Here is a 21,684-nt window from a genome sequence, read left to right on the forward strand (position 1 = left end):
AGAAATTATAGCTCTAAATTTTTTTTCCCCTAGCTTTAAATATATGATTCTATGATCCTATCCATTCCTCAATACTAGACCAAATGCTGCCTCCTCCATGAAGCTTTCCCCAATTACCCCCCAAGCAGAAATTAATTTTTTCTTCCTAGATCTTACCTTATACCTTTCACAAGCTTTAATACAATTTACTTTCAGCATTATAGTTAATAGATTAGTTAGGCTGTAAGGGTGCACATCTTATCCCAGTATTTTAAACTCAATACATAGCTGGTTGTTGAATGAATGATTGGCTCATATCAGATGTCTGATTAAGAATACAGGTGATGAAAGTCATGACTTTTATCTAAATATAATTGAAGGAATACTATATATCATTTTACATTTTCTTCTAAATGCCTGGCTATATACAACACATAGTAAAGAGAGCCCCGATGAGATGTTCTGTGGTTCTTAAATTCTGGATTTAGAACTAGAGACCATTTGAGCATGGAGATACATTAGAGATTTCCTTATCCAGGGTCAACATCACAAAGAAAAGCACAGACATATTCACCCCTATAACCCAAGACTCCATATTCATAGTCATAGCCATACACCCAGCATTTCCAATAGTACGCTGACAGGGAATGATCCTAGGATCTGGACATTGTTGGGAACAAGGGCAGCTTTTCCAGTTTCTGGAGACCCTAAATTGCCTTAGCTATTAGTTATCACTGCTCTGTTTTTTATTTCCCACTCAGTCTCCTTATCTATTTCTATAAAGCTCTGGCATTGGAAGAAGAAGGAAATAAGTATAGTGACTTAATCTCCCAAATAGTCCAGGGTCCCACCATAACCCTCTTTTGGATTCTCTCCATTGGTATTGTCTACTCTGTTACAGGGAAGCTTCTTAATAGAGTTTAATTCTTATCATGGTTTGTGGGTTTTTTGTCTTTCTCTTCACCACCCCAGGAATCTCTCTCACTGTCAAGACTGCAGCGAGCTACAGTTAGGGTTAAGGAAAAATAAACTTGATTTTTCTCTTGTTTGCCTACTTTGTTTTCTATGACTCAGCCATAAATGTATAGTTAATTCAGGAAGGAAAGAAAAACAGTTAAATTAAAAAAATTTTAAATACAGGTAGTATTTAAATACCTTAGCAGTATAGGACAATGCTAAGGGAGTAAGGACCAATTGGGAAAAATTTTTTTAAGCTAAGAATATAAAGCTGAGAAGATTCTTTTAGAGCAAGAGAAAAAAGTTTGATTAAAAACTTTTCAAGTTTGTATTTTTAAAATAAAGTTTGTAAATTAAAAAAATAAGTATAGCAAAGTTAGTTTCTTTAGTTGCTTGATGAACAAAAGTAGTGTTCTTTATGAATTGTCTATACAATAAATGTTCAACTTAAAATGAAGCAAAATATTCTGTGGATGTATTTCTTAAATGATATGTGTGGCAAGTGCCTAAATTGCTAGGTTTTGTTCTTTCTATTATCCCACTATTAATTTTCCGTATCTGAGAATCTGATGTTTGAGAGAAACTCATCACTGAGAACCTTTGTTTAAGGATATTTGATAAATAGTTTAAGCAAACCAATTCATACAATCTAGTCACAAAGAAGTGCTTGTTCTCATTCTCTTCTCCTCTCTCTCTGTCTTTCTCTGTCTCTCTGTCTTCTCTCTGTCTTCTCTCTCTCTCTCTCTCTCTCTCTCTCTCTCTCTCACACACACACACACATACAGAGCTACTTTAAATGAGTCACCTTGGAGTGAATGCCAATCCTTACAGTGTTTACACACTCTGACAGAATATGCCAATCACAATGAGAAATCCTATAATGGCTCCAGACATGAGTGACTTACCTTTCTCTGCGAAGGACTATCTTCTGTAGGACATGCAATATTTACTTTGCAGGGTTCTTGTGAGGATCAAATGAAAGAATAATTGTAATTCACTAACCATAGTGCTTGGCACATAGTCAGTGCTTTATAAATGCAATTATCATAATCATTATCATTATCAGCTGTAGTAGTAGTAGTAGGGAAATGAATGAATATTTTATTTAAATTGATTTTTCTTCTTTCCTTCATGGTTATTTGTTTATTTTTACAAAACTGTTCCTTAGGCTGCACATCTTAAATGTTTTTGAGCATCATAGTACAATGCTTGGTTGATTTCAATCAATCAAAAGTCAATTTATTATTTTGCATGCTTTTAGGAAGCATCTATAATATACCAGATACTGTGCTTGAACCTATAATATCAGTTAATCATTTTATACTCTGCATCAAATTGGCAGCCTTTTTCTAAACACAACCTTAACATAAACTACTGTTAGAATTCATTGAACAAATATTTATTATGTTCTTATGTAGAAGGTGATGTGGAAGCCATGGGACATGTTCAGTTTCAGAATATGTAGTTATTTCTACTTAAAACATGTTTAAGGCTATCCTTAGAAGAGAATTATTTGAGAATGATCTTTGGAATAATGTTCTCTAAGGGCACCTTGGATTTTTCTTATTTATAATCTGTAAATACTTAAATATGCTTACATTTTCTCCTCCTATAGAATGTATGTTCTTTGGGGGTTAGGAATGATTCATTTTTTGTCTCTTTTCCCAGCCCTTGCAGTGTGCCTTTTGGAATATAATAAATGTTTAAGGATTGACTGCTTCAGAGCAAGAAAATGAAAAAAAGACTGGTAGTGAATCTAGATACTGAGGGTCAGGACTGCTCAGAAGGTCTATATATATATATATATATATATATATATGTATATATATATATATATATATATATTTCTAAGTATGCCCGACTTCCAGTGGATTAACTTCTTGTCTGCATGAATGCACACAAGAAGGAAAAACAACATTTATTAAGTTCTATATATTAAGTGCTTTAAAAATAGCATCTCATTTTAGCCACAAAATAATACAGGGAGGTAGGTGCTATTCTTATTCTCATTTTACAGTGGAGGAAATTGAGGCAGATAGCAGTTAAGCACCTTTCCAAGAGTCACAGTTAATAGGTACCTGAGGTAAGACTCAAACTCAGATCCTCTAATTTCAGCCCCAGCACTTCTATTCACTGAGATAATTAATATTAGCTTTTTAGCACCAATTGATAGTCAAGACTCTTCAAAGGAGCCCAGAGATGAGGAATAGGGAATGCTGGCCAAGGGAACACCCTGTAGTTATAACAGTCTGGGGGAATAAATAACTTCTCTACCCAAACTCCTTTTATCTACTAGGCTTGAGGCTCCAGAGGCGGGTTTACCCTTCTCTGAGGAGTACAAAAAGATTATTTCACTAGTGAAATTCTCCAGTGTATATTTCTGTGAAATAATTAGAACCAAAAAGTGTGAGAAATTCCCCCCAAATTGAATGACTTTGCAGTGGGTCCTTTCCCACCCCCATTTTTCTAAGAAGCAATTTCATTTATTTAATGCTTTCAAGTTTACAAAATGCTTTCCTCACAATAATTCCATGAGGTCCTATGCCTAAGGGATGTCTCACAGATGTGCTTCCCTCCTTAGCCTCTTTCTCCATAGGGCAGATGAGATTATGTGGAATGAGTTAGACTCAGTGATTCTACCTTATTTATCTCTGCCTACAGCAAATGCTGTTCAAGGTAATATAAAATCTATGCATTCCCATCTGTTCGAAAATAAAACATAGTTCTTGCATTGATCATCTCAGCCTCCCAACTCTGAATTTCTTTAACATGGTTTACTAAAAGTATACCTCTGGTAGGTTTTGAAATCTTCTTTTGACTTGTTCATGATGAGTTGTTGAGATGTATTTTTCCCCCTGTATAAATGCATGTGTTTATTAAAAGCTCTTTATTTTGTGCCCACTGGCTTCATGAGTTACCATGGAAAGGAAACATTGCATATTTTTTCTTAGATTCAGTTCATTTCATCTTTTACACATAGTTCAGGAGGCACTAACATGTCTCTGAGATGGAGCCACTGGAAGATTTTTCTTCTCCTCCTCCACCAACATGGAGCCATTTAAACCTAACCTAATCACTTCATCCCTAATACTTTGGATGAAGCCCATCTCCAACAGATATGATCTCAAAAACAATAAAAGAATTAGGAAAAACCAAGTAGGAGAGAAGCACCCAGAAATGCAAGGGCTAAAAATTGTAGTCATTTCAACATTTTAATCTACCACAGAATATTTGTGACATTTGAAAGACTTAACCTGATAGCCCAAGGGATAACCCACAGGCCTATAAGAGCTGCCTCTCTTAGCAAGGATGTTAACTTTTTTTTAACCCTATCAAGCACTTTCCTACCTGGGCATGAGATGGTGGAAGTCCTCTTCGTATATACACGCCAAAAAGAGCATCCTTCCCAAGGGAGATGTTGAACTTTAAGAACTGAGGCTGACTGATGTGAATCTGAGATCTCCAGAACACCCCTGGGGGTACTTCCTGGGTGACCCGTCTTCCTACCTCAGCTTCCCCACTATCTATGCTGCTGTTTTTTGGAGTCCAGGGCCCTGTAAAACAAGAAGAGGCATCAAATGAGTGACATTCTGAATATATAAATTGGGTCTGCATTCCTGTTTAATTATATGCCAAAATTTTTTTTTTTTAATATTCAAGATTAAACTCACGGAAACTTTCCTCTTTAAATCAAAGCTTAAAATGGTTAGTTTTTTTTAAAATAACAAAGCTATAAACCCATACCCTAGGGCATCTAGAATCTTGGCACATGGTTTTTTTTTTTATTCTGTGATTGCTCTTTGCTGATCAAATATAATAAGAGCAGAGAGTCAGATAAGAACATGTAAAGCTGCTTGTGCGCCTTCCAGCCACCCTGAATGTGACTAGGATGTAAAAATTATCAGCAGGGAAGGGGTAATATTAATGTGGCATTGAATTTAATTCTTTTAGACTTTAATTATTCCTCTTACACACCAAAAACAAGTCCAATATACTCTTTGACATTTTGCTAAATAAAATAACAACCCCACCAAACTAAAATACATGCAAAAAGAAAGTGTCTCAATGGAAAACACGCTTTCAACATGAGTGGTTTCCTATTTCATTGCTCTTTGAAAGAGGATACAGAGAACTAGAAGGATTAGCAAGTTTTTCCTCCCTCATTTGTACTGTTATCTTCTCCTGATCCATAGTTAAGTACTCTATAGTTATTGTCATCATCATCATCATCATCATCATCATCATCATCATCATCATCATCATCCTCACCATCACTGCACCAAAGGCTGATATAAAAAATAGTGTAATACCCATCCCACTACTCAACATTCAAGAGAAGATTCCTCCTGCACACTCTTCATTCCCTCCCAGAATGCTAGTGATAGGCGTCTCAGAAACAGATAATTCTGGAGATTTTGTAGTAGCAAGTAACAATCACTTCCTTACCCCAAACCTACATAAACCATATACTCTCAGTGTTTGACATCTTTTGGAACTTGAACTCTGAGGGAAAAGTAGAGACCAGTGGGTAATTTTCAGTCTCAATATAGGGAAAAAGTATTAAAAATTTCATGATGCTTGGAAAAGGCATCAATAAGTAATTTCTTCTTTTCCTTCATTAGGAAATGTGCTAAATCATCCTGAAAAGATGAGTGCCATTTAGGTGGTAAAGTGGATAGAGCATCAGGCCTGGAATTAGTCAGGAAGACTCATCCTCCTGGGTTCAAATCTGACCTCAGACATTCTCTAGCTGTGTGACTCTGGACAAGTCACTAGCCTGTCTGCCTCAGTTTCCTCATCTGCAAAATGAGATGGGGAAGGAAATGACAAACTATTCTAACATTTTGCCAAGAAAACACCAAAAGTCAGACATGCCTAAAAATGCTTAAAATTTAAGAAAAATTTTGCTTCAAAAATATTGGGGAGCAGCTAGGTGGCACAGTGGATAGATCACTGACCTGAAGTCAAGAGGACCTCAATTCAATCTGAGCTCAGACACTTAATAATTGTCCAGCTGTGTGACCTTGGGCAAGTTACTTACCCCCCATTGCCTTAAATTAAAAAAAAATTGGTCATTATCTTCAGAAATGATAACCTGGTTATCTTTACGATAAAGAAAAATACTTTAGTAGGAACAAGCTAGTAAGGCGTTTGTCCTCTATGTCCTTCAATAGTTGGATCCTTATTAGAGAATTATGTCTAGTATGGGTAACCACTCACAACTCTGAGACCTTCCACGTATTTGGCCAACAATCTAGTTCAGACTATCATTAGCTCTTACTTAGATAATTTCAGTAGTCACCTAACTGGTCTCCCTACTAGTTTCTTTCCCCTCTCTGATTCATCTTCCAAACAACTGCCAAAATAATCATCTTAGAAAAGAGAACATGCTATACCACTGCTCAACAACCCTCAGTGACTCTCTAATGCCTCAGGTTTAAATGCAAACTGTTGAGTTTGACAGCTTAAGCCCTGTACAACTTTCCACCAGCCTGTCTCTCCAGGATTATGTCACACAACTCTCCTTTTGGATACTATCTTCCAGCCCAACCTTCCCTACATGTTGCTTTCTGAATTTGATATTTCATCTTCCATTTTCTCTCCTTGCTTTACTTAGATATATAAGTTGTTTTTGTTGCTGTTATCATAAATAATAATAATAGCTAGCATTTATATAGAGTTTTAAAGTTTGTAAAGTACTTTACAAATGTTATCTCATTTGAGCCTCACAGCAATACTCAAGAGTAGGTACTATTATTATATCCAGTTTATAGATTAAGAAACTGAGTCACAGAGTAGTTAAATGACTTGTCCAGGGTCTCACAGATATTAAGTATCTGAAGTCAGATTTGAATTATTTCTTCTTGCCTCAAGCTTCAGGATTCTATATACTCTGCCACCAAGCTGCCCTCTCTATGTCCACAGGCTCTTGGGTCTTGAGCTTGAAGGGACTTTAGAGGTCTCCCCCCCTCCCCCTTATTTTACAGATGAAGATTCTTAGATTCCTTCAAAGGTCAGTTTAGGGATTGTAAGTGTCCTTGAACTGTTTATTTGTTATATGGCCCAAATTAAATAGAATCTTCTTGAAGGCAGGGATTGTTTTTAAGTTTTGTTCTTTGAATCCTCAGGGACTAAATCACAATAGGCACCTAATAAATGTCTATTACATAAATGAGAAGCTATACAATCTTTAGATTTTTTTTTTGGCAAGGCAATGGGGTTAAGTGACTTGTTCAAGGCCATACAGCTAGGTAATTATTAAATGTCTGAGACTGGATTTGAACTCAGGTCCTCCTGATTCCAGGGCCGATGCTCTATCCACTGTACCACCTAGCCATCCCAAAACTACAATCTTTAAAGAAAAGCAACATTCTCTGTTAATACATGTGTTCTTAGACTGGGGTCTACCACAGACTTCAGGAAATTGATGAACTTGGATAGGTAAAGGTTCCTTCTCTATTTTTCACTAACTTTAAGTGAAATTTAGTATTTCCTTCATTTATGAATGCATGCAACAGATTATATGGAGAAAGAGTTCTGGGCAGCAGACCCAACTAAAAACCCCTAGATAAATGGGTCAGCCTTGGGTCTAAAGAAGACAAAAAAAAATCATATGATTACTTTCTTCAAGTACACAAAGGACATTTAGAGGGGAAATGATGATCAAACCAAAAAAGCCCAAATAAGGACAGAGAGAATTAAAATCAAGCAGAGTGATGATATCAGAATGTTTTTGAAATGAGACTTAAGATCAGGTCTTCCTGGCTTTGAGGCCCCAGAGCATGCTGCTTCTCCATGTGTGTGTGGGGAAATTATTGAAATTATAATTGTTGTATCTGGCCCTTTATATTCTAAGAGAATATAAGCCCTTTGAGAGGAGAGCCCTTTTTATCTTGGTACCTAGCATTGGGCCTGTCACATTGCACATGCTTCATGAATACTTATTGATTGAAAAATGTTTCATCTTCACATTTCATAAAAATGGGCTTTCCCCTCATTTCTGATGGGCTTTCAGGAGTTTCTAGGTTAATACTGGGATGAGAGAGAGAGAGAGAGAGAGAGAGAGAGAGAGAGAGAGAGAGAGAGAGAGAGAGAGAGAGAAAAGCAAGAAAATGAGATCAAACAAGTTGGGTTACAGGAGAAATATACTGGATTATGATAATGTCAAGTCAAATGTCGGTGCTGTGAGCTGTGAGAGAAAGAGCCAACCTCCTTAGGAGCTGTTGCTTAGGAAAAAAATCAGATGAATCCCCAGTGTCAAAACATTGCTTACTTTTTAGACAGTAATGTTATCCCATACTATTTTAATTTACTTCAACTTTGGAAAAGTAACCCCAGGAAATAATCTGCCACTACTAGTGTGTAAATCTTTACCTTTTCAATAACCACATCTGCTTCACCAAGACTCACAGATTTATCCTCTGATCACACCCTTTTCTATCTAATAGAGTTATTTTTTACTTAGTTTCTCTGGGATATCAGGTTCCAGAGAGAAAGATATAATCATGATATTAACCTAGAAACAACTCTGTGACCCTGACCAGAAGCACTGAGAATGCTCCAAGCAACTGGAAGACTAGAATTTATTGTTTAAAAGATAAGCAATGTTTCACTCACTTGATGTAACAGCATTTATTATTAAGCATGCCCAAGTATAGTTCTAAGCACTGGGGAAACAAAAAGAGACAAAAGATAGCACCTGCCCTCAAGGAGCATACAATCTAAAGGCCTGACATTTTTGTAGTTTTGTAAATTTCTCTTTTTAGTTCATTTGTTGTGGTGCAGGGAATTCCTCTGGAAAAAACCCCTTTTCCCTAGGCAGATAAGCAATTGTTCTCTTAATCAGAGTCTTAGAGATGCTTACATCACTGGGAGGTTAAATAACAACAATAACATTAACATTTATATAATACTATCTAAGTGCACTGTACTAAGTGTTTAATAATTATTATCTCATTTAATCTTCACAACAACCCAGCAAGGTAGCTACAATTATTATTGACATTTTAGAGATGAGGTAACTAAGGCAAATAGGGTCTACTTGGAGTTAGTGATTGCTTGAGGTCAAATTTGAACTCAAGTCTTCCTGGTTAAGTGACTTGGTCAGGGTTACTTACACGGGTAAGTATCAGGTGATAGAATTTGAATCCAAATCTTCTTGATTTTAAGACCTACTTCCTATCTATAACACCATACTACTTTTATATAATAATAAAAAAATGAAACAATGTCATTTATATTGTTCTTTAAAATTTTCAAAGCACTTTTATATACATTATCATTTGAGTGTTTGCTACTATACTCATTTTATCAGGTGAATAAGTTGATGGTCAGAATTGAATAAACTATGTGACCTTCAGTAATGACATTTGTCCTGAAGGTCACACAGTTTATAAATTATAAGTATTTGAGACAGAATTTGAAACTGTCTCTCTGATTCCACATCCAGAATGGCTATCTACTATGCTATGCTCCCCCTCTGTGATAGGACTTCCTAGGTTACTGAGGCAACTGTGTTTTAGTTTACCTAGTTGCACTCAATCAGCTAATCAAAAGGGATTTTTTTTTAAAGTACCCACAAGGTCCCAGGCAATATGTGCTAAGCAAGAGGGATGCAAACATACAAAGAGACAGACAAAAACAGTCCTGGCCAGCAAGGAGTTTACATTTCAATGGAGAAGACAAATATACAAAACAAGCAAGAAATATACAGAATATATCTACAGTAATTTTAGAGTCGAAGGCATGGGGAACTGAAAGGACCTCCTGCAGATGAGGGGATTGAAGCAGACACTTAAAGAAAGCTATGGAAATCAAGAGGTGGAGATAAAAGAAAAGAACATTATTGGTATGTGGTATGTCAGTATAAAGGTATGCAGAGAACAGATGGAACATAAGAAGAATAATAGCAATATTAATGAGAAAGATAATAACTCTAGCACTTATATAGTGCTCTAATGTTTACAAAGCACCCCATGAATATTATCATATCTTATCCTCCAGGATAACTCTGTGAGGGAGGCACTATTATTATACCTGTTTTGTAGTTGAGGAAACTGAGGCACAGTGAACCCCAAGTGGGTTCCCTAGAATCACACAACTACTAAGTAACTAAGGTTAGATTTGAACTCAGGATTTCCTTGACTGCAGGTCCAGTGATTTTGTTCCCCTGCTATTTCATCACGTAGTGGTAAAAAGGCTCATAGAGATCAAATCATACAATGAAATGAACTGAGGACATTTAAGTTGAAGAAGGCTAAGGAGGGGTATGATGGCTGTCTTCAAGGACTTTTCATAAAGAAGAGGGGATTATACTTGTTCCACATGATCCCTGAGAAGAAATGGGTTAAAGTAAATTCAACCTTGAATCCTAAAACTCAAGAAATGGGTAGCCATCTATTGCCACTAAGAGAAAAATTAGAAACTACTCTGGCTTTTAAAGTCTTTTTACAGACTATTCCCAATTTATCTTTCCATCTTCATTATATAGGTCTCCTCTTACTGTCCAGCTTGGATGGCCTTTTCTCTGTAGCTTACAGATGGCATGCATTTGTGCCTTTACTTGGCATGTACTACCTTTTCACCTCTGCCTCACAAAATCCCTCACTTCTTTTAAGATACACCTCAAGTACTATTTTACATTAATCTTTTCCCGATTCCCCTACTTGGGCTCTTTCTCCCTAACCACCTTGTATGGACATGTTACTATCCCCAATAACATATATGCTTCTTGAGAGTAGGAATTATTTTATTTTACTGTAGCTGTGTCCCCAAGGTCTACCTAGGACTTTAACATAGTGCTTGCCATATAAATACTTAATAAATATTTATTGATGATTAATTGTCAGTGTCTAGTTTTTAGAAGGTACTTAATAAAATACTTGTTGTTTGATAGGAAGAATTTAATTAAATTAATATTTATTTATATTCATTATATTAATATTTTATAAAATATATTATATCATTATTTTTCATATATTTATCACTAATATTTTATTATTTATTTACTATTTTGTATAATATATTGAAAAGAATTTATAATAATTCAGTCAAAGTTCATTTCCTATGAAATAAATTCATATTAGAATTTCCTTTCATTCAGTTGTGTCTGACTTTTCATAACTCCATGTGGGGTTTTCTTGGCAAAGATACTGGAGTGGTTTGAATAAGGATAAGGAACTGAGGCAAACAGGGTTAAATGATTTGCCCAGGGTCACACAGGTCTTAAGTAAAATAGACCTGGAAGAACTCAGGAAGATGAGTCTTCCTGACTTCAGGCTGGGCACTCTATCCATTGTGCTACCTAGCTGCCCTCATATTAGAGTTAGTGTACTGAAAAATCTATTTGACAATTTTTAGAATGAAATGATTATTTAGCTGACTTCATTAAAAGTGGATAGTATACTTGTCGGCAGGACTGAACTTAACTCACAATCCCTTGTCTCATCTCCCAGGACTCTGGACACTATACAGACTATTTTCCTCTGTCTTATTATTATAACTAGCATTTGGAAGATGATAATCACCTCACTTTTAAAAGAAGATGCTTAAGAAATGATGGTTTTGGATGGTTCATCACCAACTTGAAGATTAGATCTGCAAGTTTTTAAAGGCAACACTAATGATCAATTTTCCAGGGCAGTCCAACTCTATAACTCCACGGAAGATTGCTCATGTAAATTTGAAGATATTGCCCATTTCAGAAACATGTACCTAAAACTTCAACTAGTTAAGTAAGACTGATGATGAGAAAAATGACAGCCTTCCAAATCCACATTAGGAACTAATCATTTCAGAAAATGTTGCCATAATTCATTTACAGAAACAGTGGAATTATCTCCCAAACAAATGATAAGGAAAGGGAGCCATATTCATGACATAAAAATGAAGCCTTATATTAATACTTTTTAAACTTAACAGAACTCAGCGGGCTCTTCAGCATAAATCTGCTGCATAGATTATTCCACCTCACATATTTTTATCTCCTGCAAATAAAGTTGAATTCAGAATATTGCTTCAGTCATTACACCTCGTTTCCATTTATTTGGAAATCAGGACAGTCATAGTTTAACCAGGAGATGACTGTACAGACCCTCCAGAGGTCCAGTGCTTTACTGCCCAAGGACCCAGTTTATATAAAGACAGGAAAGACAACACAGACTTTCAACAAAATTGTCAGTAAAATCTCATGGTTCAATTGGTCACCAGTAGTTTTATGAATGGACTTTATCATGCCTGTGATCATAATTATTCTTGGATGATGGCATTCAGATTATATATGAAGGGTGATCAGATCTTGCCAGCTTTCTGATTTTCAAATTAGTGACTGAATTTAGTCCCTGATCTCTTTTTAAAAAATGCTTCTTTGTGCACTTGGGCAAAAATGGTAAATTCTACTTTATGAATTATGAACAAACATTTACACTTCTCATGGTTCATGGACCACTGGTTTTATTCATTCAGAAGATCCAAGCTAAATCAAAGATGAGAACTTTGCAAAATCAGGATTTTCACACATGCCATCAAATCTCCACAGGGAGAAAAGAGAAGAAGGTAAAAATCAATTTAGGGTATAGCCAAGTATTATAGAAAAACATTGATAATCCAAACCTCAGAGATAGGCAGAGCTGGTTATAGATGGGTTCATTCTGCTAACCAATATTGGCTGTGACACTGGGCAAGTCAGTGGATTCAGTGGGCCTAGGAACCTCTTTATGATAATAAATTACAAAACAGTGCCATTCTACATTAAAAGAGGAAGCTTCTCACTTATGAAGTCATATGTCCAGCCCCCCAAAACTAAACACAACAACAAAGAGCAATGATACTTACTACTTAGGAGAACTTTCTAACTCAAATATGATCCCTGAGGGGTCAATATAAAACCTAAGATTCACCACAGTATTTCTCTAAAGGTGATCTTGAGTATGAATGATAAAAGAACATGAAATTAAGGAAGATAGGAGGGAATTTGTCTTCACTCTGTGATCACCAAGCTACCTACCTAAAGAGGTCAGTGTGTGCTCTGTGACAGTGGTCTTAGGGACAAAGAACCCTGGTTCATTCTGGGATTCTGGCTACAATAGAAAGGCCCCATGGTGGGAGTGTGATCATTCTGAGAGCCTGCCCTATGTTCATTTGGAGGCTGATAGGAAGGATCCAGAGGAGCCATGACAAACCACCCTACTAATCTGGCTCCTAATTCTGTACACTATGCCAAACTAGTAAAAATCATTATGAAGTTTTTGCTGAAAGGGCAAGTGTAGAAAAACATGTTTCTAAACAGAATAACAGTCTTTGCCATTTTTTCTTTCCAACTTGCATACCATCTGGAAATTCTGATTTTTTTTCAAAGGGTAGGAAAGAAATGTGCTCCAGGCACAAATAAATGTTTACAGCTGAGTTATAAACCGAGAAAGTAGGGGGCTTAAAACAGACAGGCTGGCATTGATGGAGCCCAAGCTAGAGCAGGATGAGGAATGGGGTGGGGAATAGTCAAGCTGGTTCAGTAACACAAGACCTTTTGGAGTGGACACCCCATTCCCTGTTGACCTCCTTGAATAAATGTTTGGGAAAAAGCCTTTGTATTTGGTTACTTTAGACTTAAGAAAGAAAAAAAAGTCTAAGAAATGACCATCCTTGTCAGCCTTCAACGGTGGTTTTGGAAAATATTTCAAATTAATTAAAGTATTTTTTTATGTGAATATTTAAGTGACATTCTCCATAATTAAAAAAATATCACATCCCCATGAAAATCTTTCAGTGATAGATTTTGGAATATATTTTATTACTACTTCAGCCATGTGGCAGAACTGAGGCAAAGGGAAGATGTTGCTATTCCTAGTATCAGATTATGCTTACTATGGTTCTAGGACTCAGAAAATGCATCCATTCGGAGTAAGAGGACAAGAGAATTTTAAGTCACAGATCTTGAGAATAGCCCACAAAATTCTAATTTAAAATGTTTCTTTACTTCAAACTTTCATCAACTCTTCCATAATTTTGTGTCTCTTCTTTCTCTTGAAGGGTCTTCTCTCTGCTCTCTCCCCAGTCATCCAACCTCTTTCCTTATTAAAGCAAAAAAACAAAAAGGATCTTCCTATGTGACCCAAGCAGCTCAGAAAACCCTTCTGAGACTCTGTATCTCAACCCTCTTATAGTCTTGGATCCTTTGTAGTGCAGGTGTGTGAATTCATTTCATTTTATCAAGAAATATACATAATGGTCAGCAATTCTAATAGCATGTGCTTTTCCTTCTGAGATGTGACTTAACAACTAACCATGTGGAGAGTTAATTGGGGAGGGAAATCATGCAAAACAATAATAACAAAACAAAAGAAAAAGAAAAAAAAAGAATGAATAAAGGAGAGAAGAAAGCCCAAAGAACATATTCCCTTTCAAGTAATTAATCAAGTGCTTTGTTTCCACTAACACCATCAGGGTGTGTGGATTGTTCTGTCTATTAGATTCGTTTCCAAACCTGAGGAGTGTAAACATTCCTAAAGACCAGGTAATGAAATCTCTATCGATGTGCCATCTTACATGGGGTTCACATGGCAGTATTTTGCTTACATTTTAATTTGCTTCTGCAGGATACTTATTCAGTAATTGCTTAATAAGATTAACCTCTCTGGCAATACTGGTGTAGCTTGATTAAAACATTATGGGAGTGAAGGATTATTGTATATCACATAAAATGGAGGGGGGAGTTATTTAATTAACTTATTGCCAATATATCTTGATTGTCTCTTTGAAACACTAGATAAGTAATCAATAGGAATTGATTCTAGTTATCTAAACATATGGAATTGGGAGGGGAAGGATGAAAGTGGTCAGTGGGTAAACCAATTTATCTGGAGTCTTTTCTTGAGGGTTTGATGGAAATACCAAAGCTATTCTAGGCACTTTAGATTTTTAAACTTTCATACTTATAAAAAAGGGTTTTTATTATGTTAGGCTCAGATTTGTTGTTGTCTAATTTAAATGCCAAGCTTTTTTTTTTTTGAGGCAATCAGGGATATGTGATTTACCCAGGGTCACCCAGCTAGTTAGTATCTAAGACCACATTTAAACTCAGGAAGATGAGACTTTCTGGCTCCAGATTTGGTGCTCTATTCACTCTGCCACCAAGTTGCTTCAGGTCAAGCTACTTCTAATATCTCTGCCATCACATGAATGCCCCTGTTGTCAGGGATATAGGAATAAAGATAGAGAACAACAGGAAGAAACTCATCTCCCAATGGAAGCTAGCATCTTCTCTGCAATTAATAATCCTAAACAGTCATCTAGAAAAGAGATGTCAAACTCGGGGCCTGCAGCCAGCAAAACTCTGTTAGCTTAAAATATAATTTGAAAATGTTTATTAAAAAAATACAGTACAACACAGATAATGGTAATTTGTGAGTTTCTAATTTGAGTTCCTAATTTGTGAGGCAAAATGTAGCCCTCCTGAGTCTGACTCCACTGAAGACCACCATGAGGTTAAGCGACCTGTCCAGGGTCACACTGTAAGGATATTTCAGAGGCAGAGTTTGATCTCAGGTTTCCTGACTTTGAAACTAGCTCTCTAGATACTATAAGCTCCTTCAGGTAAAAATGTACAAATCTTACTTTTCATTTTGAAAACATTAAATCTAGCAAAGTATGAGTCTTATTTAACATTTCCTTAAGCATGTCATATTCATATATGAAAACAAATAAAAAAAGTGAGGTTTTTCTAACAGAAAAAGTTCCTTCATTTGTTAGTATAAACATCTGACATCCTCTTTTGGTGGAGAAATGATTTCAAAATAGGTTTCTTTCTACCTCGATGGAAATAGGAACTATAGGAAGCAGAAGATGATGGAAGTAGTATTAAATCCTGACATGCTAAATATAAAGCCTTTCAGTGAGTTCATAGTTTTAGAGGCCACTACTTAAAAGTACATTATTTGTGCTATTTAAAGGAATGCTGGGCCATCCATCCTTGTTTCCATATCCTGATTTCTTTCAAGTTCTATTTTTAAGGAAGCCTTTCCTGGTCCTCCTCAATTCTGGTGCCTTCCTTCTCTTGATTATTTACCATTTATTCTGTATAGATTTGTTTTGTACTCAGTTGTTTATTTGTTGTCTCCCCCACTAGATTGTGAGCTCCTTGAGATCACAAATTTTTTGTCTTTATTTGTATCTGTGATACTCATTAGAGTGACTATTGTGATACTCAGAAGATTGACTAAATGGTGTGAAAGTTTATGCATACATTCAAATACTTAAAAGGACTCATCAATACCATATTTCCTCCAAAACTATGTACTGAAACTCATCATTCATATATGTATACACACACACACACACATAACACAAGATATATGTGTTCCCACAACCTTTCCAATGATTTTGAAATGGTTTAATTTAAAAAACCAATGTAAGTAAAAGTATTTAAGAAGCCAGCTGAAAAAGTAAGAAGTGGTAAATAACTTTAGTTACGCAGGTTAAACAAAATTTGTATGTATTTTTTAGCAGCTCATGAAAATGTGTTAGGGTGTATGGTTTTATTTTTGCCAATAGAAAACATACAAAAGTAGTTTTCAGTACACATTTTTAAAGGTATGATAATGGGTTTTATGAAAGAGGTAGGCAGATGGAGAAGCTCTTGGAGAATCAATGAAAAGATCTATGCTTGAACTAGTCAAGTATTTTTATAATTTTTGAACGTATTTTTCCCCATCTTTTTTAATTTTTCTTATAGTTCTTCATATTTTTTAGTGCTTAGCACAATGTTCATTCCTTTGAATTGTGTCTGACTCTTCATGATCCCAATTAGGGATATGTCTTGGCAAAGATATTAGAGTGATTTGCCATTTCCTTCTATAGCTCATTTTACAAATGAAGAAACTGAGGCAAACAAGATGTGTCACCCAGCTATCCATATGTGTTATCTAGCTGCCTATGGGCCACCTAGGTGATCATTTAGTACATAGTAGACACTTAATAAATGATACTGAACACTTATTAAATTGCTAAATGATTGATTCATTTTTAATTTTCCAAAATGATTGTATAAGTTTTTTAGTTTTTTCTTATACTGCAGATTTAAATTTGGATACACATAAGTGTTTAGTGTCATCTAAAAACTTAAAAGATTTCATGTTGCAATTTACTCTCCAAATCATTTATGAATATGTTAATAAATAAAACAAGCAATGGAAGATTCTTATTGTTAACTCTTAAGATTTTTTAAAAAAAGAATAAAACTATATAAAAAGGCTCTTTTTTTACCAGAAGTCTTAGAATGTTTACAACAATGAGAAGAGAAATTCAAAATAGAAATTCTTTAAATTCCAATGGAAAACTGGCAAAAAACCATGAAATCCTTTTCAAGCACCTTTTAAACTATGTCTTTCCTGATCTAAAGAAATGGGAGTAGAGAATATGATAACTTCTAAGCTTAGGATTCTAATAAAATAGTTCAAATTAAAAAAAAAGCTCCACAATGCTTTCCAAAGACCAATGGATAAAGTACTATTATTATTTTTTTTCGTAAATAACATGGGCTCAAAAGAAAATTTTACTACCTTCCTTCTATAGGCAACAGGTAGCTTTCATTCTTAATTATAATGAATGTTAGAAGATATATGGTTAATTCCATCATGCCATGGAAAGAACATTTAAAGAGTCTGGCAGAGAGGTAGGTTTAAATCCCAGCTCTGATACTTACTTCTTTTGTGACCCTAAGAAAATTTCTGAACACTTCTAAAGCCTCAGTTTTCTAACCTGGAAAATGGAGTTAATAGTAACAAGAGTACCCACCTCCCAAGACTGATGAAAATCAAAATTGAAGTATTTTTAAATCTTAAAGTACTTTGTAAATATAGTTTGGCATATATGTAGATGTGTGTATGTATGTGTGCATGTACATGGCCTGTATATATTTGTCACAGAATTATAGAACTGAGAGAGATCTCAGGAGTTAGTCTAACATAAAATTGAAAGGAATTCCTACTACAAGATAGCTGATTGATCTCAGTTTGAAAACCTCCAATGATGGGGGGGAGTGGGGGCATGAACCTATCACCTTTCAAAACAGTCCATTGCAGTTTGGGCAGCTCTCATTGTTAGAAGTCCTTCAATCTTTCCCTCCCCCATCCCAGGTGCTGCCCCTAGTCCCATTAAATCTAAATTTAACTCTTTCCAATTTCCAGCCAATGTTTCTGATTCTGCTCTCTGGGGCCTAAAACAACAGCTCTTCCCCAATTTCTTCCAAGCAATATCCTTTCAAATACTTGAAGATGGTTACCATAACCCCTGTTGAGTCTTCTTTCCTCTAGGCTGTATATCCTTTATTCTGTAACCAATTCTCACATGATATGAACTAAGTCCTTCACCATTCTAGTTGCTATCCACTGACAAACTAGTTTGCTTCTCAGTGCTCTGCATAAACTTTGGTTCCTAGAACTGAATACTATACTCCAGATGTTATATACATATCAACCTAGCCTGACAACAGTTTCTTGGGTTGCCACCCTTGCATTCTACTAATCTCTCCCAGATTTTTCTTTCCGGCCAAGTTCTGTCAAATTGTGAAATTGATTTTTTGAACCTAAATGTAAGAATCTACATTTATGCTAATTTAAATTCATCTTATTAAAGTCAGACTAATGCTCCGGTCAGCCTTTTTCTGGATCCCGAATCTGTAGACCCCTGCGTTAGCCATCACTTCCTTCTTTTCTGTCATCTGTCCCTTCCTCCTCTGTATCATCTGCAAATGTGATAAACATTTAAGCTTGCTCCTTACAAGGAACTGATGAAATATGAAACAGCACAGGGTCAAGCACAGATGTGACCTGTTAAGAGGAGACTCAGCAATTAAAAACTACAATTCGAACCTGGTCCTTTAATCAGTTCAGAGTCCAATTGCATTATCATCTAGCACATATCCTTCCCATAGAACAAATATGAAATACTTTTATCAAATGCTCAGCTAAAGTGTAGGTAAAATGTATCTATAGAATTTTTTCTTTTTGGCTAGTATTTGTGTCAAAAAAAGGAATCATAAGTTTGATACATTTTTTCTTGATGTAGCCACAATGACTCTTTTGTGTGTATGTGTATATATATAATATGTGTAAATATATATATATATATACATATATACACACACAAATACATATTTATATTTTGTCTGAAATTGAGAAGGAAACCTTCCCTGCAAGTTCAGATCAGAAGCAGTTCCATAATTTATGATCTTAGAGAGTTGCCTGAAACATTGGGAAGGGAGATGACTTGTCCAGGATCACAGAATCAGAATGGTCCAGACACAGGGTTTAAACCCATGGTTTCATGAACTCCAAGGTGAGCTCTCTATTCACTGCTGCCTCATGTCAATTATTACGTAAGTAGTTGTTATTAGTCTTATTTGTTTATGCCAAGGAGCAGAGAGTAAATTTTGTAGCTGGAGAAACTCCTAACAGTAACATTATATATTTATTATTTTGATCCTGAATTAAATGTGCAATGTTCCAGCTGGTTAAATGTGGCATTTTCTGTTGTTTTCTTTTTAATTATTTCATGTCTCCATTCCCTACAATCTTCCCTCTTTACCAACCCCCCTTCTCTTTTTGCTTTTCCTCTCCCCTTTTAGCACCTTGTTAGCACCTATTTTCTCTCTAGAAGAATATGGTGCCTGATTGCTTCAATAAACATTTCTTTTGTCCCCTTGCTGTTATAAGAAGGGAAGCTTTGTTAGCTAGTTGTCAAAACTCCTTGCTATTTTCTCTGAAGACTGAACAGGCACTACTTTTTCCTCTTTCATGCCCAGCTAGGCTTTGCCTTGTCCCCCAGGGACACCGAATCTCTCCTAGTGGGAGAGGCCTTGACCACAACAATATACAAGTGTTTGCTGCTTTCTCTTCTGATAAGTGTCCTTTCCCTGCTACCACTATTGCTGCTGCTGCTGCTGCTCAGGCCTCTGCTGCTGTTGCTGCTGCTGCTGTTGCTGTGGCTACTTCATCCTTTTGATTCCTTCAAGTAGCTGAAGGACTGTGCCAATCAATGGAGATAGTGGAGGTGTACACATTGCTCTATGTGGGCAAGGAGCCAGCACAGAATTCACACAGCCAAACATAGCAAACAAACAGGAACAGCAAACAGCATTTAATGTGGGCACTTACAAAAAGACCATAAAATGCATTTTTTTTTGCATACCTTCCAAAATTTGGATTAAAAACTGAATGGCTGGCAAGAGCTCTGAATTCCTGTGACCTTAAGAGGGCAAGCAGCAGCTGTAACCTCACCTTTGCCTCCAGATGGCAATGTTACCACATCATCGTTTCCTGGTAATCCGGTCCTTATCCCATTGTTAAAGGTGTGTCCATCTGCCGGCTGTAGTTGCCAATTGAGTCCGAGCAGATGCATTGCTGCAGGAGAGACAAAGTAATGAAATATAAATATATAATTCAGAACTAGAAATGTCACAAGGGGAGTGCCAGTAGCCTTTTTCAGGTAAATCCATTTTATGGATGAGTCATCCGAAACAGCTTGCTACAGAGAGGGGCAGAGAACAGCTTCTTTTAGCTGCTCCGCATCTTAAAACACACCACTTGCAGTCTCAAAGTGAAAAGCTTAAAAGAGACATGTGGAGGAAGCAAGACAATGAACCCAAGATTTCCTACATAATTCCAGAGAAGGAAGATCAAGGATGCTTCATAGTGCAGGCTACTTTTGAGTTACTGCCACTATTACCTTAGGGAATATGGTAAAAAAAAAAAAAGTTATGCTATTATCTTGAAGTTAATTTGCAAGGTTTTTCTCTCAAAGTTAGGGCAAAGGGCCCTGATCAAATTGTGTAGTGCTAAATCTCTACAGAGATTTCTTCTTTAACATCAGCTCTGAAAACTTGATTGTCCCACACTGGAAATGTCAATATACTCAATATCCTCTGAGGAGGAGAGGCAGAAAGAGGAAGGCTGAATCCAAAACAACAGTTGCACCAAAGGTTCATCAGCCCATTTTAAATCTATCTTCCTCCTGATTTCCATCTATTGACATTTTAAATGTCTACTACAGTCTTCTCCCTGCCTTTATCTCCTTTTCCTTTTCACTTTTTATTAAATGTATCACCTTTCACCAGAATGTGAATATACCTTTTCTTTCAATATTCCTACTCTTTTTAAAGTGCCAAGTACCTTCAATCTTCTTGAAACTACCACCTCTACAGCATATATGAGCATATATATAAGCACACATGCATACACATATATACAAACACAGACTTTTTCTTATTTCACTAAAGGATAAAGCCAGAGAACAGAACTGTCTCACTGACTTTCTTTTGCTAAGGAAACAAGACAATCCTTAGAGCACTGGCTTTTCTTCACTCTATGTGTATTAACCTTCTAGATTGACACAGGGGCCTACTTGATCCTCCTGGTTACTCTGTGGGAACTCTCCAATTATTTTATCGGGAACATATCCATCTGAAGTGATTGTTAGTTTGTTGCTTTTGTTAAACTTATCCTTTTGGCTGAGTTGAAGGTAATACGCCTCCTTCCCACCCCATCCTTCCCAAATCCCTTTTCTCTCAAATTCCTTGGCTAACAGATTCCTAATTCAACTTCCTCTTTCCTCTTTTAAAGGGATTTTACAATTCTACCTTATATTTTCTATCAGACAATAGCCACACTACAACTGTATTACATTTCATCTGGACACAGGTTACGGATGCTGCTGTATTTCTAGTCCTGTCATAGAAAAAGGTTTGTTGACAGAGAC

The 21,684-nt window shown here is 36.1% G+C and overlaps 1 protein-coding gene across 6 annotated transcripts in view; it reads right to left on the reverse strand.

Moving 5' to 3' along the window:
- Nucleotides 1-21,684, reverse strand: part of TENM2 (teneurin transmembrane protein 2) — a 385,853-nt gene that overhangs the window by 161,511 nt on the left and 202,658 nt on the right. For 5 of the 6 annotated variants that reach the window (XM_074212471.1, XM_074212470.1, XM_074212468.1 and 2 more), the window contains 2 exons: nucleotides 20,208-20,330; nucleotides 4,285-4,490 (listed from right to left, as the gene is read on the reverse strand). In XM_074212471.1, the coding sequence (XP_074068572.1) occupies nucleotides 4,285-4,490; nucleotides 20,208-20,330 (329 nt within the window). The remainder of the gene's footprint in view (nucleotides 1-4,284; nucleotides 4,491-20,207; nucleotides 20,331-21,684) is intronic. The other variant, XM_074212469.1, reaches the window with a different exon arrangement.

Source organism: Macrotis lagotis, chromosome 1 (assembly GCF_037893015.1).
Source record: "Macrotis lagotis isolate mMagLag1 chromosome 1, bilby.v1.9.chrom.fasta, whole genome shotgun sequence".
NCBI lineage: Eukaryota > Metazoa > Chordata > Mammalia > Peramelemorphia > Peramelidae > Macrotis > Macrotis lagotis.